The sequence below is a fragment of the Colossoma macropomum genome, unplaced genomic scaffold (assembly GCF_904425465.1).
Source record: "Colossoma macropomum unplaced genomic scaffold, Colossoma_macropomum, whole genome shotgun sequence".
NCBI classification, from domain to species: Eukaryota; Metazoa; Chordata; class Actinopteri; order Characiformes; family Serrasalmidae; genus Colossoma; species Colossoma macropomum.
Genome location: NW_023494801.1, coordinates 13,947,302 through 13,960,450, shown reverse-complemented (window position 1 = coordinate 13,960,450; position 13,149 = coordinate 13,947,302). Strand labels below are relative to the sequence as shown.

The 13,149-nt window shown below is 40.6% G+C and overlaps 1 protein-coding gene across 1 annotated transcript in view; it reads right to left on the bottom strand.

The window, feature by feature from the left end:
* helz (helicase with zinc finger) overlaps positions 1-13,149 on the bottom strand; it is a 62,567-nt gene that overhangs the window by 21,452 nt on the left and 27,966 nt on the right. The window contains exons 18-21 of the mRNA XM_036589168.1: positions 10,329-10,474; positions 9,290-9,437; positions 8,589-8,772; positions 4,385-4,613 (exon numbers count right to left, since the gene is read on the bottom strand). Of these exons, the coding sequence (XP_036445061.1) occupies positions 4,385-4,613; positions 8,589-8,772; positions 9,290-9,437; positions 10,329-10,474 (707 nt within the window). The remainder of the gene's footprint in view (positions 1-4,384; positions 4,614-8,588; positions 8,773-9,289; positions 9,438-10,328; positions 10,475-13,149) is intronic.

Here is a 13,149-nt window from a genome sequence, read left to right as displayed (position 1 = left end):
TTTTAGCAAGCAAGATTTGGTCTAATTTGGGGAAAATGAGAGCGCTAATCGTTGATGCTAATGCGAGGAGTGAGGGAGGCTTGCGTCATGGTCTAGACGGCACTGTCCTGCATCTCTGCTGAACTCATTAGAGCCATTCTGAAGACGAGCTCCATTAACTCTGACTGGGAGGCAGCTGGGGCAGGCAGAGGACACGACAGCTCCTCACACCATGCCCAGTGCGAGTGCTCTCATGAGTGCTTGCCGCTGGTGCTTTCATACTGATCAGAGATCAGTTTCAGTTTTTTTTCCATGCTTGCTAGGAGGGCTCTTTCACGTAGTCTGTAGCGATCATAATAGACAAGTGAAGCACGAAACACATGTATATAGGTCATAATGAATACTTTAAATATTCTGATTTACCTTACTAGTATCAGTACTTTCCACGGATGTATTTGTATTTTGTATTTGAAATATACTTTAAGATCCATTATAATTTGATTGCATAGGAGATGAAAGTAAAAGCTACAGTATAAGGTAAAAAATGCTGGATTTAAAAAAAAATGATCTTTTGAGCCAGCCGGTGTTAATGTTTGACACAGCACTTCTCCTCCCCCTCTCCTTAGGACCCAAAAAATGGTTTCACATAATGCGCTGAAGCTTCGAAGAGGCATATCTGATTCATCAAATCAAAGTCTTGATGAGAAAGTGAAAGATATAAATCAGATGTGATGGTTAGAGCAGCTATGTGAACCAAGCCTGAAATTAGATTAAGGTGCTCCAACAGAAACAAACAAGAGTTTAACAAGTTTTTAGGAATCTAAATCGACACTAATCACATCACATCTAAAGAGCGACATGAGTAAACACAGATGAGGCAGGGATAAAACTGCTCTGCTCGTGGTGAATCAGGGATATGTACAGAAACCTGCTTTGGAGAAAGAAAGAGTTAGTAGCTGGTCTTTAGATTACTGAGCTGTCAGCGCTGGCTGTTAAACATGCTATTGAGTATTAGGTTGGCTCAGAGGACCACATCTCCTCCTACCACAACACACACACACACACACACACACAGATTGATTTAATTGCCGGGCCTTTCGGCTTGACATTTCCTGTGGCCGGGCTCCAACGATTGGCTGACGCACGGCAGTCTCCATAGCGACAAGTGAGCTGCAGCTAGGGAGGATAGGATCGGAGAGCAGGGGCTGATGGACAGTCCTCTCAAGAACCGTGTCAACATACGCAAACACAAAACACACAGACCCTGCATTTCTCCTCCACTGCCAAACACCCTGACAGCAACACATCTCGCACTGAGCAGTGAAAACCATAGGCGCCAACTACAGAGGGGGCATCGGGTCACTTGCCCCCTAAACAGTAAAGTTGGAAGGGCAATGCCACCCTGGTCCTACCTAAGAAAAGCCATGGAGGTGAAACTGCATACAACAGTCTGAAAATAGCCATGACAGTAAAATTGCATTTAACAGCTGGACAACAGTAGGGATTTTAAGTACGTAGAGACGCTATGGCAACCAGAAAGAAACTGACTGTTTCTTGCCATCTTACAGCTACAGCCTGACATGCTGGTCTTCTACAACAGGCAAAAACACAGGTACAGCATGAGGTTTGGAAGACTTAATTTTGTGTTTTAAAAGGCCCATATCAAATTTTTGTGCGGTTATATGTATCAACCTCTCTTTACCCTTTAGAATTAAACAGGCTGTTTTGGTTACTGTGCTTCTAAAGACTAATATATGAAAATAAGCTATGTTCTGATTGGCTTTCCTATATTGCATCTCATTTAAAAATTCCTCAGAGCTGCTCCTTAAAACTTTAACATGAAAGGGTGGGGTAAAACTGCTGGAGGATGAAAGTGGATATATGTAAATGAGGTTCTCATGACAGAAATAGTGTATTGATATTAGACGGTTTTTGCATCATGGTTTCCAAATATGTTTTGAAACTTTAATAATGTTTATTTATTACTTAAAACTTTTTATTTTTAAAAAAGTGAAGGAAATTCTTCCACAATATAGTCCCTATAAATTAGAATTTTTCACCTCATAACCATCACTTTAATTAATTCCAAAGATATGTCAAGGCACAGGGATAATTTAATGCATTTTTCTGCTACATGATCTGCTCATAATATTACATAAGGCAATAGTAGAGCAAAGGAATCACATCATCTACTTCATCACAATTTTTCTAGTAGTTTATCAGAAGTTTGTTTGTAATCCACAAAGATTATGTATCTGCTAGGCGTCCAAAATGCTGTTGAAGTGATTACATCCCAGAGCGTAATTTTTTTTTAATTATTTAAAAAAAAAAATTAAAAAAAAACCACACACACACACACACACACACACACACACACACACACACACACACACGCACATATTCAGTTCAGCCACTGCAGTAGCTTCTCTGGTTTAATCCAGGAACAGAAATGCATGACATAGATCAGTGCTGGAGTATGTCACAACATGCAAATTACTCAACCAATGCTGTCACCCCCCCGATGACGACCCACCTCATGCTGCGCTAAGTGAACATATCGCTGTTGTCGGAAAAAACCTCATATCTCCAAAATGATAACTTTACAGGAAAAGGAAAAAACCTACTTTACTTTTAATATTAGTCAATGGAACCAGACTTTTTTCCAGTCATTTTGGGTCATTTCTTTTGGTCCATTCTTCATGACATTTACATACAATGTAAAGGTCAATGGGCATTTTCAAACTGTCAAAAACTGAAAAACGACAAAAACAGAGATACAAGGTTTTGTTCTGACAGCAGCGATAAGCAACTTTAGCTTATAAAGAGGCAACAACACTCACTTTTTTGTCTATTTGTATCATACTCAGTGATAAATAATAATAATAATAATAATAATAATAATAATAATAATAATAATAATAATAACAGACCTTATTTGATATTTACTTGATATTTACTACTTCATAAATGGTTTGTTAATTTGAATGTAACCGATCAGGTCGCTAATGCAATACGGTTCACGTGCCAAAATGAAAAGCATTATGTTGCTATTATTTTATCACTTGACCACTGTTATTAACAGTAGCTCATGCTGCAAAAGTGTCTTATCGAGAATCAGACTTCAAAACAAGCAGATTATGAAGACAGGACAGCACCGACAAGACACAAAAGCATGCTCTAAAACTGATTTCCCTCATTTGGTCTGGACCATCACAAAAATATGTTCCCACCAACAGCAAACTGGGCTCATCTGGATGTGACTCGAGACTTTGACTTTTGCCGAACCACAGTTCATTTGTTTGGTGCGCAGTACAGGTGTTCACACCTGACAAAATGAACCTTACTAAAGAAAAAGTTTGATAGGTCTGAATCACACAAGCAGTGAAAGTGCCTTAAGTTACAAATGAAAGGTCTGATTACACAGAGGACTGACTCCACTGCATGTAATCATGCCACCATTTCTTGTGTCTCATCTTCTGTGCTTCAGCTTCTCAGCTTCAGCATGATTACAGACAAACACAAACAGACATAACAACACACTGCCAAATGGGAGCACCATCTCAGCCAGTGTAAATCAGTCAGTCAGTGGCAAGTGCAGTAGCTTCGCACCATCTCCCTCCCACGGCACCCTGGGAAAAGGTGCCAAGCGCGTTTATGTTTTCCTCGCAGGCTCCTGACGCTAAAGGGCCCAGCATGAGGCTGGAGCATGCCAGGCCAGGCCGAGAGCTGGGACGAAAGCTGATAGAGCGTCCGGCCCTCTTCAGGCCAGCGCCACAGTGCAGACTCACGCCAAAAACACCCAGCAGTATGAGGAAACCACTCAGAGCTGCATGCACTTCTGCCCCTCTAGCTCCAGCTTCCTGCTTGGGCTGCTCAATTAACCCAATTAATAACCTGCTATAACAAAATATAAATTAATACGCTGTGCACTAATTAAAGTTCCAGTTTTGCTTTCTGAAATTAGCTTGTTGAGAAAAGGCTACAGTTAATGTACCCCCAATTAGAGGAGCTGCCTGCTGCATCGCAATCAGGCATCTCCAAACACTCCATCACATGAGCTCTCCAATCAATCACAGGACTTTTCAGCATGCGCACTGCAAGTGCACTGATCAATGGCAGACGCTCTGGGAGAATTATCGTCACAGGTGTTCAGGCAGCTTGACAAATCACAACCGTTTCTGAATTAACAGAGCACGGTGATTAGTCATTAAAATCGCCTGCACTCACAGTTAATAACATTCTCAAAATGACAGCAGTTGTCTTCCATGCAGCCCTGTTATAAACATAATTGCGTGAGAAAACACTCAAATTATCTTCACTCACCTCTCGCCCTACAGCCTAAGGTGTGTTTAAAAAATTGACTCCAACTGATTTCGGGACTGCCTTACTGATTGTATCTGATTACCTGCAACGGCCCACAGAGCATAGCGCGATAGGGTCTCCCACGACGGCCACCAGGGACTGGGCACGCGTGATGGCAGTGTTAAGAAGTTTGTAGTTGGACAAGAAGCCGTAGTCCAGGTCCTCTGTGGAGTCCTCCACCAGCTGCTCCTTCCTTTTGATGGCAGTCTGCTTGTGCTTGCAGGTGTGGCGGGTGCGAACGGTGCTCAGGAACAGCACTCGAAACTGCTTACCTATAGGAAGTAGAGAGAGAATTACTGTAACACAAAACTTATTCACCGCGTAGCACTGTAACGTGCCAAACAGCCCAGGAAACATATACTCTACTATTCAGTTTTGATGCACAGGGACCCGTTAATAAACATTTCTTTAATTGTTCCAGCTTAGACAACTTGGCTAACTGGGCAAGTACAGAGAAGATATACATGCTCAAAAGGACTTGATTCCCCACCCCAGCATGAATACTACACTACACCAATGATGCACAGAAGTCACAGTTCAGTTCACACCCCGGTTTGGATATCACGGTTTGGTTCAGTACAATGGGGGAAAAAAAGCAACAAAAACCCTAGATGCATAAGGCTAGGCTCATATTTTTATTTATTTTGAAAAGACAGTAGTGCAAGTTACAGTTTATTCCACCTAGTGTATTCCACCTAGTTCCCCCTGAGGTAGCTGGTACAGTCTGTTGTGTATTAAGCAGTAAAATGTAAAATGTAAACAGTGAACATACATTTCAGTGCTTCATACATTCGGTCATATTTTTATGTAGGACTGATACCTTAAAAGGCAATAGGTCACAATCAGCTACAAAACTGAAAGGCATCTCTTATGCTATAAAAAGAACCAAATTAAATACAGTAATAAAAAATAATATTGTGCATTAGGAGAAAAGTTCCAATTTGTTCCACTTAGGTCATATTCAAACATTAAAAGCTTAACCCCAACCCTCCCAAAGAAAAGACAGAAAAAACAACCTTGCTAGTAGGGAGGGACAGCTTTTACATCCAGGCAGCATTTTGCCAACTGGCAACTTTGGTAACTTCCTCATAAAAAAATAAACAAACATTTTCATATTATAATGCATTACTCAGTTAAATGTAGACAGCAAACTCTCCCATTGGCCATATTCTTATGCCGACTTATGGCTGTCTGAAACTGAAGGCAGCTGTCTCGATGCCTTGCTGCCAAAACTGTCTCATAAGTCAGTGTCTCAGAAGGCAGCATTGTAATGAAGGTATCTGCAACCAAATCATGTTTGAGGCACGGCTGAAAGGCAGTCATACGTCACAACGTTGCCAAGATACCGACGGTTCACTTCTATCTGTTAGCGTTAGATGGAAGGATGCATCTACACTGCTTTCAAAAAACAGCTGAACGGAGGAACGTCGGCAGGCAGTGCTTTACGCCAACATTAGATTTGGACATGACTGTGACTCTTCCTGCCTCAGAATACTGCATGAGTAAGCAGCATTGATTGCATTTCAGACACAGCCTTACAGGCACCAAACTGAAATGCATCTTTTAGTAACGGCTTACAGCTTTAGGTTTCCAGGAGGAACTCGTGTTTGTGAAATTTGGTTTAACATTATGTTCACTAATCTTCGCACATAACGCATATTTTCTGTACAACTGCACGCACCAAAATCCATACAGTTTCAGGTAGAATACATGTACCATTACACCCATAATACCAATAAGAGTCCTTGGGCAAGACGCCTAGCACTATATCTGCCACTATCTCTGTAAAACAGTTATTTTGTATTATATTCCATAGGCATGGGTTTTACCAAAAAAAAAAAGCTTTTTTCAGGCAGTTATTATAAAGCTGCATCTGAGGGGGTTTATGGTCATTACGTTGTTCTTGCCATAGTTTCAGTTTCGTGCTCCTGTAGCGACTGCTGCAGCCTGCACATTGACCCAGAACATGTCAGAGGCATTTAATGGGACATAAACGACTCAGCCAAAACTTTAATGAATGACACTTCCTTTCTCCAACTACATATTTTGGCCATAAACCTTGAAATACAGTGCCCAGAAGAATAATAAGGTGGATTGTTCTGTATACTGAAATCTATGTAAGATGGAGAAAACCTTCTTTGGAGGCTAAGCTTGCTCTCTGTGATTTTAGATGTTGAAGTAATTTGAATTTGCCGTCATTATTAGTGGACAAAACGAAGGATTATATCATATTACTGTGAGGAATGAGCACCTGAGGACTTGCACTCCTTCATAAGGCAATTTCAGTGCAATAGCCCAGGTAGTCAAACATCTCATCAATTATGCACAAACCAATCTAGCTCTTCAACCATCGCTGCTCCTGCAAGCGTGCTAAAACTCACAGCACTTAAGGGGCTTGCAGTTACTCCTCTCTTTTCTTGACTCTTCATGCTGGTCTAGGACCACTGATCTTAATCAGCTGTGTGGTAATTGGGCACTCCGTATCAAAATATATCACATCTTTTTATGTCTGCACTCTAGTCGGGTACATTCACTGATGCAGATACTGCAAAAATATGTAGGTCAGAAAATTCACTTGTGCTTCATTTTGATTGCAACCTGATTTTGTCTTGGACTGACCACATCAGAGCAGCTTTTATGGTAATGCATGATAGGTGCCTTGCAAAATCAAATTAATAAAATTTTCTTTTGCTCCAAATGCGGTGAATCAGCTGAAATGTCCAAAGGTGTCCAAAATTTGTTACTTTAACTTTGGTGCTATGAGGCCAATTTAACTAACATGTATTACAAGCGTATACCTCACCAATTAACAATGAGCAAACTGAAAATCTATCTATAAAAACAGACAAACACATGTTACACAGCCACAAGCTGTAGCATCCAAGTCTGGATCAAAATCTGGCTCAATTCTGTCTGTACTGGCCCCACCAGATATTACTGTGGAGCAGTGAACGACATGATCAATAATTCAGTATAACAACTAACACATTTTTTTTTTTGGTAACTAACATTGTTGTGTGTTTATTATATATATGACAGTGGCAGGGCTGTACGATACATTCCAAATATCGTCCTGTACCTGTTGTGTAAATGCCAGTAGGCTACCCATTTCTTCTAGCAGTCTTCGTTGGGTGAGCGTGTGGCCAGCCTGTCAGTGTTTGTTTAACCAAGTAAGCAGTTAAAAAAAACACTGCACTTGTTTAATGCGCCTTCAATAACCAGCTGTGGGTTACGATCACATTGGCCCCATGCTGAGAGCAGCCAACAAAAATAATAAATTTACATATGTCCAGACGTTTAGTAACGTTGTTTACAGTATGACCGTTCCTATGCAGCTAGCAATTACTCCTCATCGGTTGTGGTAGTCATTGATAATAGTAAGACAATGTAATGAGTCAAGTTGAAAATTTAATAAAAGTTAAATTCGGTACCAGCCATTACAGCAGAAATTAGAAATTAAACGTTTGGGACCACACCAGCCAGAGGATTTCAACATCGTTCAGTCTGGAAAGGACAAAAACTGCTCTTTCAATCCAGAGTGCTTCAAGAAAAAACTTGATTACTGTGAGTGTAGCTAAATACACTCTTCTGCTTTCCTTCCCAGCACTTGCTATGATATTGCTTTAATTCATTCATGGATTGGTGGTAAAGTTTTTGACAAGTTTGCCCAGATAAAAGATCATCGGGCAGCTTTTCTTTTCAAGCAGTGACAGTCACTGGTGAGCCATTTTGCATTATTACAGGTTGTGTTATTCCTAGTGCCTGGAAAGCAACAAATTCCCTTGCTCTAAAATGTTGTTGTGGATGTGTACTTACCGACCACAATGATCGCATACTGCTAGTTAACTTTGGATTTGTAACACAATGCTGTATAAGCAGGTTTTGTGAGATCTAATGTCATTATCATATCACTCATATTCCTGTCCCCACTTCCACTCCAGCACCACGTTATGTTAATTTGTGAATGTTGATAAAGTGTATTTGTGTTTGGATCAGGCTTATGCATCATTTCATTGATGAGTAGGCTGCTGTTTTTTGCACCCCACCAGGCTTTCTGTGGCAGAGACGCCACTGCATTAGTCTTATAACTCCAGTGCAAAACTAAATAAGTAAACCTCCAAGATCCTTGCCAATCGACTACATTTGGTGTGGAAGAAAAATAACATAACAATCACTAAAACTACCATAAGAAGAGCTCCAGAAGTTATCAGGTCTTCCCTCAGCACTGAGCGTGCTTACACACTCACCCTGGACATTGAGCACTCTCTCCACGCTGACCTCAGGCATTCGCTTCTTGCGGAGCTCGGCACGGATGCGAAAGACCTGGTCAGCATAGGGCGACACCACACCAATGCTGCCCTCGTCAAGCTTTCCCCAGGCCACTGGCCACTTCTTCCTCATTTCCTCCACACGCTCCACGATCTCAAACACCTACACGCACACACAGACAGACAACAGTTTACAGAGGTTAAACTCCACTGCTTTTTGACACTGAAATTTAAACTCTGCTCAACATCAAACAGTGATGAAACTTCAAGTTTCATTAACCCTTTGAAACCCACACAAAAAGTGTCTATTGCTGCTGTTGTGTTTGTGACCTGTAAAGATTGTGACCTAATAATCAGACTTTTATTCAGCTTTTGTCAGAAACTACCATCTTGAAAAAGGAAACATGATAATTAGGAATGTAACCCATTGGCTGCGCCTTATTACTCTGATTTAAAAAACAACAAGGTCTTAAAAAGCACTGTGCAGCCGACAGGAAACCAAGCATTGTGCATATTTTGCACAGTGATGGAAAACATGGAAGCACACAAATCTGATTCTACACACTGAAATTTATGAAAAAAAAATGTATTGTATTAAATAGCATTGCAGAACAACAACAATTCTGAGTGAGCAAGTTCAGAACATCGTGTCTTTGGTAGGCTGGCAAGTGGTGCGCTACCTCAGCGTTGTTGTAGTAGGCCGTGCTGTTCTTCTCCTGCACATCCTCCCCACGGGCCGTGAAGAAGGTCAGAGGGTAGAAGTCCTTATGGGGAGGCTGCTTGCCACTGGCCATCAGCTTGCCCTCATAAAACAGGTCCGACGTATAGCTGCAGTCGCCGGAAGCAAACTACACAGTCAGCATTGGCTGCTTCATAAAGGTCATTTAACAGTCTCAGATCCTTCTTTACTATTCATAACACATTTAATTACACTGAAAGCTTCACATACAGACTACTGCCCTTTAACAGGTCTGTCAGAGATAATAGACCACGCTACACAGGTTATCATAAGCAAAGAAGCAATCACATGTGATAGTCATCAAAAGATAAAAGCAGCTCTTTAAAGGACCGAAACCATTGTAAATTACATTGCAGAGGAGGGAGAAAAAATTATTTGTTTCAAATTATGCAACAGGAAGTGCATTGGATTTCCTGAACTTTCTTGCAAGCAAATTATGAACAATAAAAGTCTCAACATCAATTTCACAGCTCATGCATTGTTCTTACCTATGAAACCCAAGAAAATCTGCCACAGCACAATGTATGTAGATTTTATGCTAAATGATTCATCACAAACAGATGCTATGTAAATTTCAGTACAGAAGACACTCAAGGTATCTGTTTTAATTAACATTTCAGCACTCAAGCTCACCAATCAAGGACAGTTTGCTTCTCTTTGCTGACTTCCAAAAAGCTGAGACATCCAGAAGGTATGAGAAGGCAAGGGGAACTTTCATTATGACCAAAATGCAGCCAAAGTGGCAAGGAACTTCTGAGCTAAAGAAGAATGAACTGCTCTGCTAGGTTTTGTCACCTATCATCCTCAGCACGTATCACTGAGAGCCAGAAGAATCATGACAAAATGTGTTAAAGCTGCTACCTGACTCTGTACCCATTTTGTGTGTTTGTGTACATGTCTCCACACAACAGCACACCGCTGTAGTTGTGTTTGCATGTCTGTCTCCTCAGGAAGAGCGATGTGAAAAAGTTCACACCTACTTGATGATTGCCTCATGGGAGCGGTAGTTTTCACACAGCAGGATCCTGCAGGGATACTCAGAGGGATAGTGCTCGTACAGCCGGTCGAGTAGAGACACATGCAGGTTCCTCTCCCGTGCAAACTCACTGTACACAAACGGACTCAGCTGGAGAGAACAAAGGATATTTCACAGTCAAAAAATGGAAAATTTTATGAGCTGAAACTTAATTAAATCTTTATCAGAGTAAAATAGGTCTGTCAACATTGATAATTAATTATCATACCTATCAATTATTTTGACAATTATTTGAGTGAGTTATACAACTAATTGAATTGAACAAGACTTAGACAAGCCTAGTTTTGCTACCATCGGATGCATGGTATTTGTGTCACATTACATTCAGGGTGACAAATTAACATTAGTTCACCTGCCCATAGTGTTTAGTGAACACACTTCGATTATCTAGACACGTTTTGTCAATAGATATAAAAATTTTACACCACTAGCGCTGCTAATACATAACAATAAATAATAAAACGAATTTCTAATGTCTCCGTAAATTCGTTTAACAATTTTGACATACTGTATCTAATGTTATGTCCATGAAGACTGATTTATTTAGCTCTCCAGGACTATTTGTTAGCAGTAACAGACTCTACTGATCCTACTCCGGTTTCCTTTCGCACACATTTACTCAAATGAGCTGGCCAACACTGCATTTTTCAACTTTTTACAAATTGGTAATTTTAAAAATAGCAGCTCACACATCAAAATACTTCTTCAGTTTACATTATAGTGCACTTATTGGTTATGTATTAGTGCTAGATGACTATCTACTCCAGAAAGAGTGAGAATGTGCCAAGTAGTACTCCTTCTACATTTGAAGTGAGAATTTTTAACAGAAGTCAGACACAGCCTGAGCTCAAAAACACTACACACCACTGCGTTACTGCACTCATTATTAGAATGAGCTTTTGTCATTTTTGTAAAACCCATGATGTGTTTCAATTGTGTTTTCTGCTTTCGTCCACTGTTTTTATATTAGCCCCTTGTACAACATTGTTCCATTTACTTAGGTGTATATTGAAATCCACTGTTTATCTTCTCTCCACATGCGCATTGTAACAATGGCTATATCAGTCACTGACTCTGTAAGAGACAGCACGTCTTGCAGCTAAGCGGTCCAGCAAAAACAACTGGGGGGGGAAAACTCTATATCAAACAATAACCCATGCACAGCCTTTCAAACATTCCACAACACTAAACTATAATGAAGTAAGTTTTCATTAAAAAAATATATAAACATAAAACACGTGAAACTATAGGCAAAAAATGCATAGAAATGGGTGTCCATCATTGTTGCTTAATAGCGCTTATTGAAAATGTCAACTAACCATTAATCCAAAAAGTAAATTTTAATTCATTATTTTTTTACCATGTTTAATCGATTAAGCACAACAGCCCTATATACACACAACACACTTTCACACTCATGGTAAACGCACATTACACCTCTTTGTTAATGAGGCCTAAAGCCTAACATACAGTTCTTCACATTCAGGGCAGTGCAAAATTCCAGTGGAGCCACTGGTCTGCTGAAAGTCATACTACTTTTCCATCAAACCTTCTGGCATGCGCATTAGTATCTTAACTGTGCCAAAGTGCATTCACAAAACTAGTTGTGCACATATCTATGAACACCATAACATTCAAAAACGACAGAAAATATACATAAGGTCCCACTAATATTTCAGTAGTGCAGCCTTCCTTTACACTGCATTGTTCACTTGCACAGCAGCACGCACTGATGTAGCCAGTCCTCAGATAGTCTGAGGAGGAGGCACACAAGAGGTGAGAGCTGAATAATTAAGGCTGGGGGAAGTGAGGGAGGATATGAGGGTTTTATCTAAAGGGCAGTTCATTAGCAGCCTGTTTGCCGTCCTGTGCCTGTCTGCTGGGATAGATACTTCCTACGTCTCCTCTGTCTGCCATTCAGGAAGCCAAAGGTGAATGTAATTTCCAATCTAATATCTACGTTGGCCTGGATTCAGTAAACTAACAGTATCCAAATTTGTTAGTCAACCTCTTTAAAAGACACAATAGAAAAGTTCGCACATTTTTAAAAAATTTATTTATTTTTCAAAACCTTAGGAGTCTGCATGTGGAAAATTAATAGTTTTAATTAAAGAGTATGATTAAAAACTGTTAGTTACATGTTAAAGGTACATGTTTAATGTACAAGGTAGATGTTTCATTCACTTAAATCTTTCATGAATTTTCAAAGTGAGTCAATTTCAAAACTTTAGTCATCTGTTAGTAATCTTTTTTTTTTATTATTTTTTTTTATTTTACCCGATTTTCTCCCCAATTTAGTCGTCTCCAATTCCACCCGCTAGTTAGGACTCCCCCAATCACACGATGCTATCAACGCTAGGAGGGTGAAGGCTAACACAGGCTTCCTCCGAGACCTGTGAAGCCACCAACCGCCTCTTTTTGAACTGCCGCTCACGCAACGTCACTGGACAGTCAAACGCGCTCGGAGGAAAGCGCCAACCGCCAGATCTGTTACGTCAGCTAACAGACACCTGTGCTGACTAGCATCGCGCTGAGTGATGGGGGGGAGAAGGAGGGGCCATCCCATCCACCCACCCACCCAGAGAGAGTGAGGCCAACTGTGCTCTCTCGGACTCCCGGCTACGGATGGCTGTAGCATCACCAGGGATCGAACTCGCGATCTCCTGATGATAGGGCCAACGCTTAGACGGTTGCGCCACTCGGGAGCCCTATCTATTAGTAATCTAACTGTTCCAAATTTCTTAGTCACTTTCTTTCAAGGAACA